Here is a 21,961-nt window from a genome sequence, read left to right as displayed (position 1 = left end):
ACAAATGTATGGGGTGGAAGGAGTCCGGGCGGAGGAGCCTGGCTCTCCAGACGTGTGCTGGGAGATGTGTCCAAATTTCTCCTCTTGCCCTGTTGCCTAGGAAAGCTCTTCCCTCCTCACCGGGTGTGCGGGAGCAGAGGGAGGTCAGCCCAGGCACCGCAGCGCCCAGCTCACTGCGGACAGCTGCCCCGGTCGTTGTGGTGTGGGGTTTTCTGATCTGAACCCCAGGAGGAAAAAAATAATGGGGCTTCAGTGCCGGCTCGAGGAGATACCTCACTGCCCAAAATCTCCAAGAATTTCTTATGTTCTCTTTGTCAGCTCAGCCATTTGAGCAAATAGTGTCAGCCAGGGCTGGCCACACAAAGCAAGGTCGGTTATGGGCCGTTCTCCTGGAACAGAGGCACTTGGAGCCGGCACAAAGAAATCTCTGTCTCTCCTCTTCGCTGGCATCCTGGCAATTAACCCAGAGAATCGCAGCTTGCCCTTGTCTTGGGCACTAAGTGCCCTCCTGCAAACCTGCCCTGGTCTCTGCTGCATGGCCTGGAGGCTGCCTGCCCCCATCTCAGCTCCCTGCAGGGTCTCTCCGTGCTGCCTGAGTGCCAGGCACGGGGCCCTGGTGGGTGCGGGGGCTCAGGGTGCCGGGGGATCCCGGCCGTGCGGGAAAGTCACACTGCCGGCACCGCACCGGGAAATGCGACACGAAGGAGGAACTCTCCAGCTTCCAGAAGAAGTGGTTACCAAAATACCCAAATGTTTCATTTTTCTGCACTATTTGTAAGCAATGATGTCCAGAGAACATCAAAATTTGCAGTCACCTCAGATCAGACGTGAGTAATGTGATGTAAAGCACGCACAGACTGTGTTTTCCAGCGTGTTCAGTTTTCCCCCTGCAACCTCCCAAGCAAAACCCACGAGCAGGTGCTGCAGCCCCGCAGGGACCTGGCCCAGCCCAGCCCAGCACATGGGGGGCCTGTGTGGGCTCGCTGCAGGCTGTGTGGGCTCAGGTAGCAGGGCTGACCCGAACACCGACCGCACCAAACACCCCACAAACTGCCCCTCCTGCGCATCGAGGCTTCATGGTGCCGGCGTGCCCTCTCCCCGAGGTGCTAAAGCAGCCGGTATCTCCGTCTGCAGATGAAGACGTGGCTGACCCGGGGGACTTTTCCTGTCCCCGCAGAACAATGCCTTGCAGAGGCTGCTCTGGCGCTGCAGAGGAAGCGGGGTGTGCGCCAAGGCGCTGCGGTGCCCTCGGAAACCCAGCCCTGCCCTGCCACCGTCCTGTAATTAACTGCGCGCCCCAGAGCTAAACAGGCGAGGTGGGAAAGGGTCGGTGGTCCAGATAATCTGCTGGCAAAGGCTGTGACGGCTCATGCCGGTATCTCCTGGTCGTGTTATTTAAAAATAAAATCATTGCATGTCCAGACTGGGCCAGTGGACTCGCATGAGGAAGTGCTCTTGGGTAATTAAGAAATGTTCTTTATCCAATTTGGTGCTGTACTTCCTACAGATCAAATTATCGAAAGATGAATTCAATTTCAAAATCATTTAACAAAATCTTTGGTTTTGGTCTTTTTAATGATTTATATGTTTTTTTTTTTTTTTTTTTTTTTTCTTGTATAAAGTCACTGAAAACTCTCACTATGGCCAATAAAGCCATAATGAGCAAGAAAATTAATTAGACAAAAACAAAGGCAAGGGGAAAGAATGTAAGTCATGCTTGGGCAATATTGCAGAAAATACAGCTTGCTGAAGTCCAGCCCACTAAGAAACAAATATTTAACTGCACAGTAAATAACATATTTTTATTCTAAGAGGGGCCCATTTCAAACCCAGGCCAAGGGAACACAAACAGGCAGGCAGCCCTGCTCGCGCAGACCCCGCGCTCCCCTGCGTCCTGCCGCTGGGAGTGGAAAGCGATGAAACCAAAAATGGAGAGGAACGAAACCCGGGTCTGGCCCGTGCGCCAGCCCTATTAATTAAGAATTGTTGTTGGTTTCAGACTTGCAGCTTGGTGGGGAAGGGCTGCTCCGCCCGGCCGGCAGCAGGCAGGGAGCAGGAGGAGGGCGCCGCGGGCGCGCCTGTAGCCAGGTAGCGCGTGGAGAGCTCTCCAGCTGATCCGTGGCTTTCGTAGTGAATGCAATTGCTCCCAATCACGGGTATCTTATCTGCAGGCTCCAAGGGCACGTCCTCTGCAAACACTGCCGTGAAAACAAACACCGGGCAGTGGTGGGGTTTCCGACTGCAAGGCCAGCACGAGGAGGTGGATCTGCTTACTGCGCCCGTTCCCTGGTGCCTGAATGTGCTGAGATGCGCTGAGCGGCGCGAGGACGCTGCAGCACGGTGACCTTGAACAGACAAAATATAGGCCTGTGAAAATAATTGAGGTGAGGACAAAATATAGGCCTGTGAAAATAATTGAGGAGAGTTTTGTCCTCCCGCTCCCACAGCTGAATGCTTCAGGCAGCTTCATTTCGCCTTGTTCCTCACGAGGAAGCTCTGCAGGGACTGGGGGGACGGGCAGGCTTTTTTCTCACGTTCACGTGCTTACATGGCAGAAGGTGGCAGCACGGGGCACGCAGGGAGCCTGGCCCTCACTGCCATGCCTGCACACCTGTACTGCACACCCGGACACCTCCAGACCTGTACCTGCACACCTGGACACCTCCATGCCTGTACCTGGACTCCTGCTCGCCTGCACAGGGGCACCGCCAGTTCTAACTTGGCTCCATGCAGAGCTCCGAGGCGTAGAGGCGTACAGCACCACATAGGGCCGGGTATTAGCATTTTACCGACTTGTACCCTTTCCCTAGACCGGTTTGGACCAGCCTGGCACTCACTATTACTGCACCCCAGCCCGTCAGGTGCAGCCGTGCATGGAGCTGCCTCGGGCTGCAGGTGGATTGCGTGCTCAGCCCAGCTCCCTGCAGAGGTGGGGGGGTCTCAGCTTCCTCAGGTGGCGTGGGAGCGAGAGGAAAAGTTGAACGCCTCAAATCCTCTTGGCACAGAAGAAGTCACTTCCCTCTAGCAGGACAAGACATCTTTTATTTCAAAGGCTTGGTGCCTTTTGGCATGGCTGCTTGTCTGCTGGAGGAGCACGGGGCTGGCACACTGCCCCGCAGGGCAGCTCCTCCTTCTTAAACTCATTAACTTTAGAAAACAAAATGCAAACCTGTTTCCTGGTTCTTCTTCTCTGTTCTGGTACCCTACCCCACCTGCAGTTTCACTTTTCCTCTTTTGATTCCTCTCGGTCCCCAGGCTGTGCCATCACCTTGACGCCCCCTCCACTGCCCTGGGCACCACAGGTCCTGCCCACGAGCCCAGAACGCCCGGCTTCTGCTCAGCTGACATTCCCCAGGGCTGTACCAAGGGGCAACAGAATTTAAAGCCCTGAATTAGCAGGGAAGGGTCGGCAAGTGCTACCCCCAGACCTGCAGAGTGACCGACCAGCGATGTGGGTGCCGCAGGGCGCAGGGCGTGCAGGCTGCTGGCCAGGCAGCAGCAGCCCCAGTGCCCAGCCCCAGGAGCAAACGCTTTGTCTGGATTTCCGGGCAAAGCCAGTATGTTGAGTGGGGATTTCCACAGGATTTTGGAGATTTGCTAACTGCTTTTGAAGATATTTTTATCCAGGAAAGGCAGTGCCCTTGCTGTAATTATAAGAACTAACATGATTTCCACTAAGGCTAATAGTGACAAGTGGGTGGAGAACTGGTACCAGGGCAAACGTGGGTGTAAAGGCACTGTGTGCCGAGGGAAAGTCTTAGTCCCATTTCCAGGAGCAGAGACAGAGAAATAGGCAACGCCGATGTCTGAGACAACTGTGCAGAGCAGGGAGGAAATTAATATTTACATTCAGAGAGCCAGCACTCACATCCATCTTACAGGTCGCACCAGGGCTAATGCGCAGCAGACATCTCTGGAAACGCTCCAGAAAGGAAACTGGAGTTTGGTTTGGGAACCCCTGGTTCTAATTCCTGGAAACATGGCTTCAGATCAATTTCACAGTGGTTTGTAACTTTTTTCCAGTGGTTGTACAAATTTGGGGAAAACATTCCTCTCCTTGGAGCTGCCTTATGATAACACAGCTCCGCTTCAGCGGCCGGGGGCTCAGAGGGGCTTCGAAAGCACCTCGGGAGGCGCCTTCAAGGCATCTCCCACCCACCCTGTGCCCCCGGGGAGCAGCGGGGTTAGCACTGGCTGCTCGCTGTGTGCCTGTGCTTTTATTGCAGCCTGGCCTTGTACGTGGAAAGAGAGCGGGCGCATGGCTTCCCTTGGACTGGGGCTCGAGCTGCACCGTACCCGGCTCTCAGCCAGCTCCTTTATGGCTGGGTCCATTTGCTGCTCCGTGCGAGCCACATGAAGGTAGAGCCGGCACCGTGGCCGAGACGGGCAGCACGCTGAGACACAAGGCATGGGAAGGACTTGGTGCCTTGCCAGCTTGCCCAGCTGGAGGGGGCTTGGAGCTTGCAGGTGCCCCCCAGGGGGGTCCCACCCTGCTGGGTGCCACTGCTGGAGCCAGCTGGGCGAGGGAGCAGCTGCAGCTGATGGCTGTGGGGAGCAGGGTTAAAGGGCTGCTGCTCAGCCTGGAGCAGCCTCTGGTGGCTTTGCTCCTCTTGTGCAGAACCAGGTGGCTCTCGGGGGGATTTGTGGTGGGTCTGCAATGGAAGGACATCGGCTTCAGCCCTCGGCAGGCACCACATGTGGGACAGGTAGGTGTCATTGCGGGGTGCGTGTCGCTGCTGTCCCACCCCTGAGGCACACATCAGCCTCCTGGCAGCTCCGTGGTGCTGCACCCGCTGCCTCTGCCCACTGCAGCAGCCTCGGGGAGCATTTCCCCATGGAGCATTTCCAGCCCAAGGCCCGCATGGATGCAGGCTAACGCTTTGTTTGGGAGGAAGTGAGTGGCAGCTGCTTGGCTGGTCCTTCGATGAGATTTCTTATTTCCTGAAAAAACGAGAGTAAGAATAGACAGACTGTTTGGCCTTTCCTGACAATGAAACTTTGTCATATCTAAAATTAACCCTGTTATTTAAATGCTTCTTCCATGAACATCTTTGAAGATTTCATAGCCCTCATTCTGCTTATTGCTTTGCCATTCCAGCTTCCTGTGCTGCAGCAATTTGCAGGGGCATGACTAATTGCACTTTTCCATTTAATTGAGAACTTGTTTCTGATTTGGCCTTTGTTTCGCTGTAGCTTGGGCAGCCTGGTTGATGCCTTGTCGCTGCCCCGAGTGCACCTGACAGTCCTTTATGTTCCCTAGCAAAAGCTGCTGGGGAATTCGGAGAATGTTTACAGCTGACAGTTTTCTTTTGTTGGGATTCCTCGATGTGACTGTGCAGGTGAATCTCACTTCAAGCAGGACTGTTCTAACCCTGCTTCTTAGCACTAGAAGCAGCTCTACAAGGTGGCTGTCCTGGTTACAGGTCAGTGAGTTGAGCAGCAACTGTGAAAGGAGCCTCTTAATGACATGAACTCATGCAGATACCTGGGCTATGAGGTCAACATTTTTAAAGGAAAAAAAATACAAAAAGCAACCCAAAATGCTGCAGGTGTATATGTACCAGCAGCACCTGTAGGAAATGGATGAGCCTGCCCCGAACCCTGCACCATGATGGGAGATCTCCGCTCCCCAGGGCCTGCGGCCTGCAGCGAGCCCGCTGCCGTTCCTGCGTGGGGCTGTCCTGGTTACAGCTGGGGGCAGGGACACTTAGGGCTTTCCAGTGTCTTAGTTGGATCTCTGATGGGTTTCCTTCATCTTTAACAAGGAATTGAGGGGAATTGGGCCCTGAGGGGCTGGGAGCACTGCAAGGCCTTCCAATACTGGGTGCTGCGGCCGCCAGGCCGGGAGCGGGGCTCTGCTCGATCCGACATCTGCCAGGAAGATGAGCGGGGTGCTGGCTTGTGTTATCACCACAGCTCCCTCAGATGTGGTGGTGTGGGCTGGGTTTTGTGTGCGTGAGATTCCTGCTCTTTCCTCAGCGCTCCCAGGTGCCTCGGAATGCAGCAGAGTGGGGCTTGGCCCTACAAATAAGCCACCTTCCAAAAACAAATGCTGGATCTGTGGTGTGCATGAGAGCCAGGAAGACTTGGTAGCATGAGTAGCTAATGGCCAGTTTTTCAAAAGACAGATAATAAAAAAGATTTATTTAATGTACTGGAGGCTAACAAGGGCAAGCAGCAAGCCTAAGGTTTTATAGATGGGCCTAGGGTGCCTGGCCCTGCTGGATTTTTGCCTCCAGGAGATCTGACCGCTATGCTGAGGCCCCTTTATGCTCCTGGCCCCTGGAAACGTGCCCAAAGGCCGGGACGAGAGGCTGCAGGGAGAGGTGGGCTGGAAAAAGGACGAGAGGAATTGAGGAGAAAGTCTCTCGATGGTGGACAGATGCAGGAGCAACTGCTGGGGGGGCACCTGGGGAAGGCAAGGTGCAGTTCTCCTGTGAGCCGTGCAGAAATCCTGCTGGCTGTGTGTAAAACAGACACGTGCTCAGTGAAGGGAGCGTGGTTACCGTGCTGCAGGGGCTCTGGCTGGCTGCTGCAGCCACATGCAGAGCTCTGCCAGGTAAATGCACACCCACTGGGACAACATTGCCTTGTTGGAGCAGGGGCAGCCCTTGGAGCCTGCCCCACAGCTGTGCTCAGGGCTCCGCCAGGCTCCAGGGCCCGACCTGGCAGGCTGGCGGTACAACAGGTCAGTACGTGCCCTTTGGTTTACAACGGGGAATTTGTGCAATTCCTTGTGATGGTTCAATGTATTATATCAGGGAAAAAAAAAAAGTTCCAGATACAATGCTTCATCTGTGCTTGGTTCAATAAAAAAAAAATCCTTGAGAGCAAGAAAGATGCGTGTAATAAAGTCGTGCAATAAATAGACCTTGAACATTGCTGCCTGGGGGCAGTTCCAAGCAGCCTCTCGTGCAGCTCCTGGGCTCTGACAGCCAAAGTGCCTGCTGTCATCTCCGGGCGCTTAAAGAAAGGTTTCGGTGTGCCCAAGCCTGGGTGCTGGGGGTCCCATCAGTGGTGGTTTCCCACCTTCCCCAGCCTCCCGTGACACTGCTTTGTGCTTCTATGAGCTGTTGCTGCAAGGAAGGGACGGGAGGAGGGTGGCAGCGGATGCAGTCAGGGAGCTGATCCGCCGGGAAGCTCCTGCTGTGGTGGAAATGGGAACCTGCCCGACTGAGCTGCCTGACCTGCCTGCCTGCCCCAGCCCGTGTGGGTGCAGGGATGCACAGCAGCGGGGCTGACGCTGTCACAGTCTCCTTTCCTCCTGCTTGGCCTTGGCGGGGCTGCTATTTGATCCCAGAGTGAGCCAAGCTAGGTAGAAAACCTTTTTATTCTTTTTCATTTTTTTGTTTTTAACGCTGGATTAGCTTTCTGCTGACAGCGCTCCCCAGGCGAGTTAGCTCTGGGATGAGTGAGCAGGAGAACGTGCCAGCAGGCAGCCAGAGCACCGCAGCTCTGCTCAGGTTTGCAGGCACAGAGAAGGTGGCTGGGGGCTGCCCAGTCCCACACTGGGGGCTGCAGCACTGCTGGGCCCCTGGGCTGCTCAGATGGGTGCTGCACACCTGAGTGTAGGACAACCAGGTTGCTTAAAAAAACAACAAAACACAAACAGAAGCAGGCAACTGCAGCGAGGGATGCAAGCCCTGAGCCACAGGGAGGAGGAGGTGGAAGTTTGTTGTTTTTTTCCTCTTTGGTGGTGTTCTCTTACAGCTTGGATGCAGTCGTAGCAGGATTTGGCTGGGTTACCACTGTCGCTGCTCCCCCCCTGCTGCACAGCGGCTCGGGCACAATGCTCGGAGCCCGCCGGGTGCTGTGTAAGCAGGAAAAAGGGAGACGCGGCGCTGGTCTGGTGCACTAATCGCTGCCTCTGCTGCAGCGTGTGGGGGATTTCGTGCGTGTGAGCAGCCGGAGCCCACTGCTCCTGCAGGGGGGGTGGGAGAAATCCAGGTACTGCAATCCCCTAGGGCAACGCCCTACAAACCCAGTTACTGTCCTCAAGTATTAGTGGCGGGTGCTGGAACGAGCTCGGTCGATGAAAAATAGAAAAAGATAATTAAATAATGATAAAAAAAAACAATTATGGGTGGTATGGGAGGGTGCTTGCAGAAGGAGCAGCCCAAGGCGTGTGCTGCTGGGGTCTGCACAGCGTGGGGTCAGGAGGATGATCCCGGGGCTGCATTAGCTAATTACCGAGGCGCAGCCCCCAGCTAATTAATTACAACCGCCCCGCCTCGCGCCCACCCTCGTGCTGGCGCGCCGGGAGCGGAGCCCGCGCTGGGTGGGCGGAGCCTCAGCGCCCCGCCCCGCCCCTCATTGGCTCCGCGGCCGCAGGGGGCGTGGCCCCGGCGCGCGGCCGCCGATTGGCTGCGGGCGCGGCGCGGGGGGGCGGGGCCGGGCGGGGGCGCGGCGCGGCGCGGGCCGGCGGCGGCGGCGCGGGGGGGAGGCGGCGCCGGGAGCCGCGAGCCCCGACCCTGCCCCGGGCGGCGGCCACCGAGCGGCTCCGGGACCCCTCCGGCACCGGCACCGGCACCGCGACCCCCGGCCTCAGCACGGCCCTGCCCGGCCCCGGAGCAGGCGTGCGCGGAGCCCCGGTTGCAGCCGCTGTTCGATTTTGGGGGTAATTCGGGTGGTTTTTGGTATTATTATTATTATTTTTTTTTTGTAATTACTCCATCCCCGCCGGCTCGAGCTGCAGCGCCATGGGGCTGCCGGCGCTGGAGTTCAGCGAGTGCTGCCTGGACAGCCCGCAGTTCCGGGAGCGGCTCCGCTCGCACGAGGCCGAGCTGGAGAAGACCAACAAGTTCATCAAGGAGCTCATCAAGGACGCCAAGTCGCTCGTCGCCGCCCTCAAGAGTGAGTGCGGGCCGGGGGCGGGCCCCCAAACCCCCCCACACCCCCCCCATACCCCCACACCCCCCCACACCAGGCACCGGACCGGCCCCGGGGCTGGGAGCTCGGCGGGGAGGGCCCGGGGGGTGCTCCCCGGGGCCCCCTCGCTGCGCCCCCGCTGCTTTTGGGGTGAGTTTGGGGTGTGCGGGGCGTGGGGCTGGGGCTGGCTGTGGGGTTTGCTCCGTTTTCCAAGGAGCAGCACGCTGCATGCCCCTTGTCCCTCCGTGGGCAGCGCATCCCGGGGGCTGCCGCCCTGCCTGGCCCCGCTGGGGGCTTGGTGGGTGCCCCCCAGGAGCTGCAGGTGCCCCCAGTGCTGCCGCCCACCCTCCCCGTGCCCCCACGCTCGCTGCCTGCAGCGGGGAGCGGGCGCTGTGCGGGGCCGTGCTGCAGCCCTGCGGGTGCAGCTGCTGGGCTCTGTTGGGGATCTTCCAGTTGTTTTCCAATCCCAGCGGTTCCCTGAACGCATCTCCGCCTTCAATGCATCTTGGCATTAAATTCCAGCCCCTGCGAGGGGCTGCCAGGCTGTCACGGAGCTGCTTACGGGACCCGTGCTGCCCTGCACGGCAGCATCAGCCCCAAACCCGGCTCTGGTTTTGGAGCCCCTCGCCCAGCCGTGCTGCCAGGGGCCAGCAGCACTGCCCACAGCTTTGGGCTGGAGCCCTGCGCAGGCTCCTGCCCTGTGGGTTACCCGTGTGGCCACCGGCCACGTGCTGCACCAGCCCCGGTCACCGCTTCCTTCCTACAGGCACAGAGGTGTGAAGCCGAGCGGGGCTGTGGGGCTGTGACTGCTGGGGGCGAGGGCTGGCAGCCCCCCCTGGCTCAGCATCTATCTCCCTGCAGGGCTCTCGTGGTGCTGCAGCTCGCCGGCAGCTCCAGCTGGTGCTGGTGACAGATGGGTGCTGCTGCTCCCGAGCCCTTGGTTGGTGCCTCCAAGCAGCTCGTGCTCCTCAGCCTGGCTGTTGGCAGCGTCCTGGGCTCCTTCTGGGGGTGTCAGCACCGAGGGCGTGCAGGGCTCGGGGTCCCCAAAACCCCAAAACCGCCGTGCTCCCTTCCCAGGGTGAGGGGCTCAGCCGGTGGCTGGGCTCCCAGCACAGGGCGTCACCACGAAACCGAAACTTCTTGAGGTCTTGGCAGTGTCCTCTTGCATTTTCCTTCCTCTTGTGCTTTCGTGAGCGTTTCACATCCTCTTTGTCTCGAGACAGGCGCTGGGCGTGAGGGAAGCGTGACTGCGGTGGGGAGGGGCGGCGGGGCAGGGTCGGTGCCGTGGGTGCGTGGTGAGGAGGGGGCTCCTTCCCCAGTGCCCGGCACGGCCCCACCAGCACCGTGCTGCGTGTTGGGGGGTCCCCACGTGGATTTCGTGGAGAGCTTGGGTGCAGTTACCCTGGGTCTGCCCGCTGTGGAGGTGCAGGACGGGGTGGCACTGCCTCGTAGCGTCCCCAAACTTCATTTAAAAAAGGAATCTGGGAGGTTGGGGACAAACCTCGTCTGGCGGTGGGCTGGTCCTGCTAAATATCCTGTGATGTCTGGGGCACCTCCGGAGCGTGAGCGGCTGTGGGGATGTAGCGCTGCGTTCCCCAGCCAGCGCCTGTCCCCGCTCCCATTGTCTGCCTTTCCTGCTGGCTGGCAGCGAGAGCGACCTGGTTTTCAGCGGAACGCGTCCCTCTTTCTCCCCGTATGCCACACATAAATTATTCACAAAGTTTTGCAAACGCAGAGACCTGAAGTGAGGCACAGATAACGGCCTGGCAGCCTGCAGGCCGGGGCACTTGGTCTCTGGCACAGGAACCGTGGTGACCAACACTATCGGGGATGTTTCTCACCCCTTCGTGCCCCTGCAGGTGGGCAGGGGCTGTGCCCACGGTGCCAGCTTCACCCCCTTGTCCCTTGGTGAGCTCGGCCCTACACGGCTGCTGTTTGTGCTGAGGGGCTTGGGAAGGGGCTGGTGGCAGCGTAGGCCGTGGCCAGGGCCATCCCTGTGCCTGACCCTGGGTTTCTGTCCCGGTTGGGTGCATTTTGGGCTCCCTACACGGCACCTGGGAGGCCCAGAGGTGCCCTGGGCTCGTCCCCTCCTTGGGCACCGTGTGTGGGTTGGGGATGGGGCCGTGCCGGGGGTGGCAGCCCCATGCTGAGCTGCCTGGGTGCTGTGTGGCTGCTCTGCTCCGTCCCGCCAGCTCCCAAGCATTAATTTGGAGCCACCGAACTGGTCCCTGCCCGGCCTCGGGGCTTCCTCCTGGCAGCACGGATCTGGGGCCTTGCCATCGCGGGGGGGTAGGGGCTTGGCGCAGAGCTGCGGGTCGGTGCCGTGCGGGTTTGGTGCCGTTTCTCAGCACCTCCTCCAAAATCCAGCCCTCCCCAGCCGTGTGCTCCTCGTGCTGCTCCTCCGCAGGGTGCTGCCGTGCTGAGACGGGAGCTGGCACCCCGGGCTGAAGCTTGGCTGGAAGCAAAAGTGAAACTTTTTTCCATTGTTTAACCTGAGCAATTAATTCCCCTCTGGTATAAACAAGGCTTATTCTGGAAATAAGGAAATGCCTGGAAAGGCACCGAGAAGTGATTTCGGCAGGAGCTGCTGCTTCCACCCTGCCTGCTGACTCTCCTGCCCTGGTGCCCGAGCTCTGTCGGGCACTCGCCTCCTGTTCCAGCCGAATTGCAGCAGGCGGTGGGATCTCGTGCTTCGAAGTCCGGCCGCTTCCCCTGCATCTCCCTGGGGCGCTGCTGCGGGTTCCTGCTCGCTGGGTTTCCAGCAGCGGGCGTCTCTGGTGACATGGTGATGTGCTGTTCTTTGGGGACACCTCCATGCTCCAGGAGCCCGGTGGCCGTCCCAGTTACCCCATCTGCAGAAGCCCTGCGTGAGCTGGGAGGTGGATGTTACCCCCACCTCGCTGCGTCACAGCCCCGGCCATGGGCACGGTTCAGGGCTTAAAACCTGGGGTTTTCTGCTCTGCTGCCTCCTCCGCTCCCCCCGCCGTGTCCCCATCCCCGTGCAGCCTGGGGGAAGGAGCAGGCGTGGGGCACTGCGAGGCTTCCCCCCCAGCTCCAGGCACGGCACCGAGCCCAGCGGCAAAACGCGGGACTTTGTTTTTTTTTCTGAGCTGAGTGGCTCTGATTTTTCTGCTTCATTTGTCCAGCCAAGGTGCAGTTTTGCAGCCAGCCCCAGCCTCGGGGCTCCGCCGTGTCAGGAGGGATTTTCCACCTGCCCGTCCTTCCTGCAGGCTGCGGGGAAGGTTTGGTTTGTGCTGGGGGAGCAGCCCTGCTGGCGGCACCGGGGCCGCAGCGCTCCTGCCTCCTTTGCATGACCTGCACGGCCTGTGGAGCCACGCGTTTAATGGCCTGGCTGGGATTTTATTCAAATGGGGTGCAGCACAAACAATAATAACGCTCTGCTTGATTTCCAGCACAACCTAAAGGCCCCTCCTCTGCCTCCCCAGTGGAGGTGAGCAGCAGGAATGTGCTCCTGCTCCAGAGATGCTTCCACTCGCGTCTGAGGCACATCGCTGCGCCGGGGGTGGCTGGATCCAGCCCCACATCCACGCCAGGGGAGGAAGCTGCAGAGCAGAAGGGCTTGGACGAGCAGGAGAGTTTGCATTTGTGATGATGCCTCTTAAATCCTGCAGGGAGGCAGCTCGTTACCAGAGCTCTTGCTCATGTAGAGCTCTGACCCAAGGTGCGCGTCCTGGTGCAGCGCTGTGGTGACGCTGTCGGGACAAGTGGCTGTCCCCACGCGTGGCAGTGGCACAGCGAGGTGCCCTGCAAACAGGGGTTCAACTGGAGAGGTTAAAACCAGCCCTTGGGTGGTGGTTGGGGGGTAACGAGCTGCTTTGAAACGATCTTGACTGCGCTGCCAGAGCCAGCATAGCAAGGAAGTGCGCGCTGGTGCTCTGAGGAGGAAAATCCAAAGCTGAAGGTGGGCGCAGAGGGGACCTCTCCTGGAGGGGCTCCGGGCGGGCTGCATGGTGTTCCTGCAGCACCAGGCACCTGCTGGCTGTGCTCTCAGTGCACTTGGCTGCCCAGCAGTTTCGGCAGGGCCGTGGCTGTGCCAGTGGGAGCAGCAGCCCTGCGGTGCCGAGCGGTATGAGCGCAGCATTACCGGCACACTGAGGGCAGCAGGGGGGGGGGTTGTGGTTTTGGGGGCATCAACTGGTGATGGCATTGAAGACGTGCACAAGGAAATGCTGTTTCCTTGGCGGTGCCGGGGCTCGGGCAGCTCTGCGGGCTGTGCTTCCCCCTGCCCCAGCTGCTCCGGGCTGGGTGGGAGCTGCGGCTCCTCCCTGCAGCGCATCGCCAGCCGCAGGCAGCGGCAGCGCCCCGGCACGAGCGAGATAAGGCCGGAGCGCGGTGCCAGCACCTGCTGCTCGTCTGGAGAAACCCCGCACCCCACTGGGGCTCGTCCCTCCGTCCAGGTGGATGGAGCAGTGGCAGCTGGGCACCCAGTGTGGGTCCCATCCGGGCTGGTGGAGCTCCCCTGGGGTTCCCCTGTGAGAGCAGAGAGGTGACCGCGTGCCCCTCGGCTCCTGCAGCCAGCCCTCGTGGGCTTCTCCCCACAATGAGAGGAGAGGTGCCTCACCCTGCCCCAGCCCCAGGTCTGGGCTCTGTGCTGCTCCCCTGCCAGCCCCGGCCTTTTTGGGTCCTGGCCGGGCTCACATCCCTCCACCAGCCCTGCTGTGCCCGAGCAGAGGAGGCAGCGAGGGGCTCCCGAAGCAGCTGGCCTGTGCGAGGTGCGGCAAAGGTGATGCTACAGAGCCCGAGCTGGGGATCTTCTGGTTCGGAGCGTTTTGGGCAGCCCTTCAGCTTCCTTTTGGCACCTTGCAGCAGCTCACCCAGCAGGAGGATGTTGCTGTGCCAGGTATTCATCGCCGCTTTCTTTCTTTTTTTTTTTTTTTCTGATGTGTCAATTTTAAGCACAGCCAAACGAGCCAGCTTCATACGCGGCGTGATAAATAGATTTAGCGTGACCCGGTGTGGGTGGGGAGTGGAGAGAAAGCGAGGGGGAGCTGGTACTCAGATCCGCACAGCTTGTTCGCTTCACTGCTGCTCCGCGTGAATCATCTCCCCTCTCCTCCGCGCGTGTGAGCGAGCTGTCACGGCGCGGCCGCTCCAGCAGAGCAGGGCTGTTTGTCTCCCTTCTCCTGGCACGCTCCCCCCCGTGCCGGGAGCGCTCTCCCACCTCTTTGTCTTCATTGCTCCGTCCTGGTGGCCCCGTGCCCGCTGTGGGTGCGTGCACCTGGGGCACCGCCCGGGCTCTTCGAAGCCTGGATGGCTTTGGGGTATGTGGGGGAGCAGAGCTGCCGATCCCATCCCGATTTCCCCACGGTGGTCACCGGGGCTGCGGGTGGCGGTGCTGGCCGGGCTGCGTGCCCGCTGGGACGCGCCGCGGGGCGCTGAGCGCGGGAAGGGGACATCTGTTAGTGCCAGGCTCGTCTCTGGCTGGGTTCACGCGCAGCACACGAGCCTCTGAGCCAGATGGTCCCTGCGTGCGAGGCTGCGCCGCACATGGGCCGGGGCCGGTGGCGCGGGAGCGCTGAGGAAGGGGCCGCAGATGTCGCTTCCTCCGCGCGCTGCCGCTTGGGCACGCGGCGCTCGGCGCGGGCTGGCGGTGGCTGGGGTTCAGCCAGCTTGTGCACCAGCTCCGTGGTGCGGTCGCTTTGCTTGTTTTCGTCTCCTGGTGCTGTTTTTTTTCCTTTTTGATTACCTTTGGTTGAGGCTGGAGAGTCCCTGCCGCGTGTCCCCGTGCCCCTTCCAGCCAGGGACTCGGTGCGTGCTGCCCCGCGCCTCTCCCCAGCCCGGCTCCGCGCTTCTCCCAGAGACAAAAGCGCTGCCTTTGTTCCGGGCTGCAGTGCAGAAGAAGCTATTTTCAAAAGATACAGACTGTTTATCTACAGGCAGGCAATAAATAGCTCATAAAACTGTTGGAAAACACGAAGTTTTTTTTTCCAGGGACGGGAGCTGCAGCCTCGCCTGCACGCGGTCGGTGCCGCAGCGGGAACCGCGGGGCCTCTCTGCTGGCCCCGGGGCTGGTGCTTGGTGGCCCTGCGCTGTCCCCCAACACATCCACGTGCTGGGTGGTGGCCATCTGGGCGCACACCCACGTGCTGGGATCTCTTTAGTGGCTCCTGACCCTGCTGCAGGACCTGGGGGAGGCAGAAGGGGGGCTCTGTGCCCGCAGGGTTACCTGTGAGCCAGCTGGGGCCTTTCCACCAGCACTCGAAATGACAAAGATTTCTGTTCACTGCTTTTTTGTAGCAGAACCGGTGTCTGGCCAGAAGGATGCCCTCGTCGGATGCTGGTTGCTTAGCAATGTTTTAGAAAAAATACCAGCACACAGCCGGCACTGCGTGGCGTCGCCTGCATTCCCCCTGCGGCCGGCACCGCTTCGCCCCGCGTGCGCTGTGGGGCGGGCGGAGTGCGGCTCTTCCTCTCCCAAAATCTGGGGGCAGAAGGGCTGCAGGTGCTGCTGTGCTGGGTCGCTGCTTCCTGACCCAGAGGCTTCGGGGTTTGTCCCTGAGCAATGGGGGCATCTCCCCGCTGTGTCATCTCCAGCCCGTTCCACCCGTGGCCCCGGTGCTTTGGGCACGGCGGTCACCCCGGCTCCCTCCTGCGCTGCTCCTCGTGCCCGTGCCTCTGCTGGCGCTCAGTTAATTTCTTACTTCTTTTTTTTTTCCCCGTTGAATCAGGGAAAAATTGACTCACTCGCTGGTGACATTTCCGTGAGCACGGTGGGATTTTTTCCTGCTCTTTGGTGGAGGAGCAGCGGAGGCGAAAGGATTTCCGCAGGCTCCCGGGGAGGAAGGGGAAGCAGGCTGCTGCGAGGCTGCTGGATGGGGGCGTGGGGCTGACCCCGCTCTGCTGGGACCCTGCCCCGGCCCTGGGCAGTGTGGGGGTCCCGGGTCCAAAACTGGGCTGCTGCCCCGTTCCTCAGGTCATCCCGCAGCCAGCAGAGCGCTTATCCTTTATGTGTGGCTCTGCTCTTTTATTTCCCATTTATTTTTCCCAAATGTGCCCCCGAGAGCTGCTTCCTTGGAGGTGAGATTTCCATCCATGTCGCCTGCTGCTGTGGGGCTGTGACACCGCAGAGGGTGACAGCTCCCGGGTGTCACCAGAGGGGCTCAGACCCCTTCTCCCCTGCCCCAGGCACCCCAATGTTTTGGCACCTGCCTGCTGAGAAACCAAGCAGGCTCCCTGCTGGGCTGGCTGTTAACTAATTAGGTTTAATAACCAACTAATCCAAATGCGTGGCTACTGCCTGGGGTAATCTGCTCCGTGGGGCTCACACATGGTGTCTGGCCGGGGGCTGGCGAGGGGCTGTCCCCCCGCGTGGGGACACGGCTGGCACGGGGCGCGGGCTGCCCCGCTCTGTCTGCCCTGCTAATGGTTATTAACTTGGGCAGGAGCAAATTTCTTTTGGATTAGTGTCCTCTAAATTGATTAACTGTCCCAGACGGAGCGTTTTATTCTAATGAAATGTGATTCCAGGCTCCAGCCAATGAATTATTGTGGCAATGAGGGCAGAGTAACCTGCGCTGTTCCTGCAGGTCATCCTTCCAGGTTTTAAGGAGAGGGGAGAAGCAGAAAGGGCTCGGAGGGGGAATTGTAATTACGGAGGAGCTCAGAGGCCCAAAGCAGGCGCTGCAGCGGCCGGGGACGTGTGGGGAAAGCCGGTGGAGAGGGCGCAGGGGTGGCTGTGGGTGTGGGGGCAGCAGGGCACGGGCGTCCCGCAGGCAGGGGGAGGCGCAGCCCTCAAACCCCCCGCTGCCGGCACGAGCTCGAAATGTCTTTCATAGTTTCGGGCTGCCAGCCAGCCAGCAGGAATGACACGGTGGCCACTCTCTGTCCGTGTTGCTGTCCTCGCAGCAGCGCTGGTCCCAAATGCCTTTGCTGACCCTGCTGGTGCCGTTGGCCCCGTGCTGTTCCCCGCGGGGTCTGTCGGGCGGCTGCCTCGGGGTGTGCCATGGGGCGGTGGTTTTCCATTTCCCTGCCGCTCCCCCGAATTCTCCAAGCACTTGAGCTGTCACTCGCCTTTGCCATTTTGATGTATCCTCCCCTGTGCTGGGTGTGCTGGACGCTTGTGTTTGGTTTTCTTCCCAACCCTCCTCTGCCCCCACCTGCGCGCCCTCCCCTCGGAGCCCAGCGCGCTCAGCCCCGCGCCCGCCTCGCTGCCAGCAGCCACTTACCGAGGGGATTATAGGTTAGGAGGGGCCTGGGGGGAGTTCTGCTATAAAACAACACCAGGATGTGAACGAAAATAAACACAGGGCAGGGTGCCAGCCGTGGTAGCTGGGTGGGGAAGCGCAGCGATGTGTTCTGCTCGGTCTCACTGCCGCGCACGCGAGCCGCGCGGTGGCTGGGGTGGCCCCGCACCCTGCACAACCCCGGCACTTTGTGGCCACCAGCCCTTGTGTGCAGCCCTGGGACAGTGCTGCTGGGGGGTCCCCATGTGGCCACCCTGTCCTACAAGCAGCAGGAGCACTGGGCTGCTTTCCCAGAGCACAGCACCAGCGGGTGCGTGGGCTCCTGCTGCTGTGCCGTGGCTGCGCTCATCCCCTCCTGGTGGAGACCCCGCGTCACGGGGCCGCTCAGCCCGAGGATGGCGCAGTGCTGGACCCCGCTTCCAGCCCCTTCTCTTCCTGGGTGCCCTCAGAGCCCTTTTGGGGCCCTTTGCATCACTTCTGGGCTTTGCATGTGGCTTCCCCGAGCTGACCGTCAGGAGGTGGCTGGCAGCAGCGCGCAGCTCTCGCAGCCTGCTCTGGCGTTGCTCAAGCTGTCTGGTTTTCTGCTGCTTTCCCTCACCCCTGCCCTGCGTCACCTCTGTCCTTTCGGGCCTCTGAACTGGGTGCTTGTGCAGCCTGGTAGGTGCCTGGTTCCCCCCTAAATAACCTCCTTAACGCAGAGGCAGGGTAGGGCCGAGCTGTGCCCTGGGAGCGGTGTGTGCTCTGCGTGGTTTGCTTTGGAAAATCCCCTGTGGTTTTTGGAGCCTGTGACTGCTCAGCCCCGAAGCTCCCGGGCTGCACGGAGCTGTGCCTCCCTCCCCGGCCACCAGGCTTTGGCAGCTCCGTGAAGTCCAGCATCCTGACAAGCGCAGTTTGCATCCCAGGAGCGACTTCCAAAGACATCCCAGATGATGCGAAGTGTTAAAATGTATTTGTGAAGGGATTATTGAAGCTTTCTGAGAGGTAAATTTCCACACGGATGGAAGCCTCGGAGCAGTGCCCCTTCATGCTGGGACCCCCAGGGACCAGCTCAGTGACCACCCCGGGTATCCTGGCTTCCCTGTGTGTGTGCTGTGGCTCTGATGGCACCTCGGCCACCGAGGGACAAAATCTGTGTCACCAGAGCTGCTGCAGTGATGTCGGTGTGATGGGAAGCGCACGGACAAGCGCTAAGAAAAGCTGCACAGGAAGGGCGGAGAGCTGTGGTCAGATCCGTGCCCGGAGCATGGCGAGCACAGGGGCTGGACCAGGCCAAAATGCCCCGAAACTGCAGAAGGTTTGGGCTGGTGGAGTTCAGAAAAGGCACAGGTACTTCGGGGCAAGGAAGAGGGCTCCGATTACCGACCAGTCCCCTCAAACCCAGCTTCAAACTCAGCTTCCCGGGGGGCTCCCCGTCCCACGGCAGCCCAGGAGCTGCTGTCCCCGTGCTCCAAGGACACCTCCCTCACCTTCCCGGAGCTCCGGCAGCATTGCCTGGAGCCCTGACGTCCTCCTGGCTTCGTCCCTCTTGGATCCTCGGTGCCGTTCATCGGGCGTCTCTGTGCCAAGCATCCCGGCCTGGCAGCGCTCCCGCAGCGTCAGGGATTTGGGGGTGGGCGCTGACGTGGCCGGGGTGCTGGCTCGGGGGGGGAGCGGGGAATAATTTTAGCTGTGCAACCAGGCGGGCCTGCCAAAGGCTGACTTTGTTTTTCACGAAGCGCAGAACTTTTATCTCTTAAAATACCATGAAAATAATTCATGTCTTCAGCGTGTTACTCAAATCTGATCTGCTATTTGAGCCCGGTCAATGGTCCCATTCATCCCACAATGGGTGCTCTGTCCTTCTGGCAAACATTTTGCCGTATGAATCCACTCTGAGTGTGTGAAGCGAGGCATATGATGATGCATGGGCTGCAGAGCAGCGCGGCGTGCTCGGCCGCTCGGGGCTCCTCGCTCTGATACCTCCCTGCTGCCGGGGACAGGGCGCTGGGTTTTTTGGGGCTTGGCACATCCACACTTCCCACGTCTGTGCTCTTGGCACAGAGGGGCTGTGGCCCACGGGGACACCGCTGGGCTCTGCTGATCCGCTGCATTATGGACACGTCGTGTGTGCCTTTGGGTGCCTTCCCTCCAGGCTGGTTGCAGGGGGTGTGAATAAAGCCCAGGCTCGGTGCCTGGCCTCTGCCTCCTGGCTCCTGGCTCCCAGTCAGTGTGGGGTCAATTTCTGGCGATGCCTTCAGCCTCCTTGCCAAGGGAACTGCTCTCGAGATGTCCCAAGAAGCCCGTCGCGGGCTCCCCCGTTACGTGTCCCAGCTGCTGCGCTCGCACGGCCCCGAGCAGAGGGAAGGGCTGCAGAGGCTGGGAGCTGCAGCAGGGCCTCCACGCAGCTTAAACAGCTCGGGCAGAGCCGGTGGCTGCAGCAGGGGGCTGTTTGTGGGGTCAGCCTGCTTTTACTGCGAGCTGCACGCCTGCCCTCAGCCCTCTCCTCCCCCTGTAGGGCCGTGAGGGGCAGCCCCAAAGCGCCCGGACCCCCGGCTTTCACAGGGGTGCCTGTGTGGGGCTTGTGCCCAGGCGATTTTTAAAACCAGAAGGTGGATTGATCGTAAAGCAGGAGCAATTCCCTTTTATTTCTGGGAAGCTGTAAGGGATGTGTCGGGGGGGAGCTTTTGGGGCTGTCAGAAGCTAGCGCTGCGATGCCAGCGAGCGGGCTGGGTGCGGGCACGGGGAGCAGGCACACGGTGCCCCTGTGCAGTGGGGTGAGGGATGTGGCAGGGTGAGGGATGCTCCTCGTGGCGGTGACAGTGGGGCAGGGGGCAGGGGGCTGGAAGCAGCTCCTGTGCTGCCGGGGACCCCCCGGTCCCTGCTGCGGGCCTGGCCCAGCCGGACGAGCCCGCTGCTCCCTGCGGCGGGGGAAGGAAGGGGCAGGCGTCGCGGTTCCTGTTGTCCAATTCAGCTTTAAATATAGATTATTAAGCAAGTTTCTTCACAGGAAGTGTAGAAACCCCGCTCTGGGTGAGAACAGAGTGTTTCAGGGGATGGGCGCTGAACCTGCGGCGCAGCGTGCGGCCAGCCTCCCGCGTCCCCGTGCCCTGCCAGATCCACCCCAAAATCCCCAATTTCCCTCGGCACCTTTGGTCCCTTCACCTGCCTGTGGTGCCCTTTTGGGACACCCCGCTGCCCCGAGGGCGATGTGCCAGGGGGTGCCAGCTCTGCAGGGCACGGAGCAGCGGGGCCGTGCCCGGGACGGGGCTTTCCTCGCGCCGGGAGGGTGCGCACGGCCGGGGTTACGAAACCAAAGCGCCTCGGTTGTGGGGCCGGCCTTCTGCAGCGCTTCCAAATGTCTTTGGGAAGGGCTTCAAAACCAAACACTTCAGTCCTCTTGCGGTTACAGAAGCTGCTTCCCAGAAGGATGATGCAGCCGAGTGCTCGGGGCCAGGAGGTGACCCCGGGGACGGCTGAAGAGGGGAGTGGGCGTGAGGAGCACGGGGACGCCAGGCAGGAGAGGGGCTGCGGGCTGCTGTCCTCTCGGTCCCCGTGAATTTTGGAAGGAGCCCAGGTCCTGGAGCCGTGAGGCCATGCAGATGGGTGCAAGCTCTGCTGCTTCTTGCCTGACCTGAGCAGTTTGCCTCGAAGGACACCGGCAGCCTTGCTGCTGGGACCCGGGCGCACAGGCAGCGCAGGGGAGCTCACCCCGTGGGTGAACGCCGCCGGGAGCTGGCTGTGGTTCAGCTCGGGGTTACGCAAGGGACTCGGAGCAGCACGTGAGCCGTGCGTGGGGCTGTGGCTGTGGTTCAGCCTCCCCGATCAGTGTCCCACTGGGGGCTGTGGGCCCCACGTGCAGCTCCTGGTACCCACGGGCTCTCGCCCCAGCGCTGGAGCTCAGCGCTGCTCTCACGCCCTGCCTGGGCAGCGGGGTGTGTGGTGGTGTCACCGCCCTCTCCTTCCCCGTCCCTCGTCCCCAGCTGCCTGCAGCTTTCTCCCTTTTGGCACCCTGTCTGAGTCGTAACCCTCCTCCAGGAAGGGCAGAGTTCTCAGGAAGGGGAGCGCTACTGTAGCTGTTCCCGTAAACGTTTGAGCTGGTAACCCTATATTGCAGTAACGAGCCCATACATCACTTTTAAAAGGGCATTTTATTTAGATTGCTCGTTGCCGTGGTTACGCAGCTGGACCTCTGGCATGCCGTGCTCATGCTTGTGCCTGCTTTCTGTCAGATTGACTTTCCGAAAGGGATCCTCCTCCCGAAACGGGTGCAGGGAGCGGGGCGCCTCAGGGCATGGCACAGCACGGCACCGCCTGCAGCACCGGGTGGGGATGGAGAGGGGGAACGCAGCAGGTGAGGGAGGGCGTGGGGCAGCAGAGCAGAGGGGAGGACAGGCAGGAACAGCACGGAAACCCAGTGACTGCAGAGTTGGCCGTTGTTTTAGCACAGTGTGAGGGTGAGCGCACTGACCCGTATTGGCATGCGGGCGCCTTCCCTGCCTGGCGTGGCGAGGGCAGGCGAGCCCCGGCTGCACGGGTTGCCTGCAGGTGAGAGGGATTTGGGGTCGGTGCTGCTCAGCCCGTGGGTGTCTCCCCCTGCCCAGACACAGGTAGTGTTGGGGCACGGAGGCAGGGCTGGCTCCCGTGGCCATGGGTACCGTGGGGGCTCTGCAGGGTGCACGGCTCCTGGACGCGCTGCCAGGGGGCCCCGCGGGTGCTTGGCCACCACGCGGCTTCCAGAGCTGGTGGGGAACGGCCTCGGCCGTGCCGGGACCACCATCTGGTGGTGCCCAGGCCCCAGGCCAGCCGTGCTGCTCAGGCAGCAGGATTTTTCTGGCTTCATGGTGTTTTTGCGTGATTTTGTGGCCGGGTGGTGCAGCCAGCCAGGAGCTGGAAGCAGAACTCGCGCAGCA

General features: G+C 60.8%; 1 protein-coding gene across 6 annotated transcripts in view; it reads left to right on the top strand.

The window, feature by feature from the left end:
• The first annotated feature begins 8,388 nt into the window (after positions 1-8,388).
• ARHGAP26 (Rho GTPase activating protein 26) overlaps positions 8,389-21,961 on the top strand; it is a 120,739-nt gene continuing 107,166 nt past the window's right edge. For 4 of the 6 annotated variants that reach the window (XR_011101376.1, XM_068698117.1, XM_068698120.1 and 1 more), the window contains exon 1: positions 8,389-8,853. Coding sequence is in view for 5 of the 6 variants with exons in the window: in XM_068698117.1 (XP_068554218.1) it covers positions 8,700-8,853 (154 nt within the window). In the remaining variant the exon portion in view is untranslated. Of the gene's footprint in view, positions 8,854-21,445; positions 21,597-21,961 lie in introns of those variants that run through there. The other 2 variants (XM_068698121.1, XM_068698119.1) reach the window with 2 other exon arrangements.

This window comes from Anas acuta, chromosome 14 (assembly GCF_963932015.1).
Source record: "Anas acuta chromosome 14, bAnaAcu1.1, whole genome shotgun sequence".
Taxonomy (NCBI): domain Eukaryota; kingdom Metazoa; phylum Chordata; class Aves; order Anseriformes; family Anatidae; genus Anas; species Anas acuta.
Note: the sequence above shows the minus strand (reverse complement) of the source record. Positions and strands in the feature narration are given on the sequence as shown.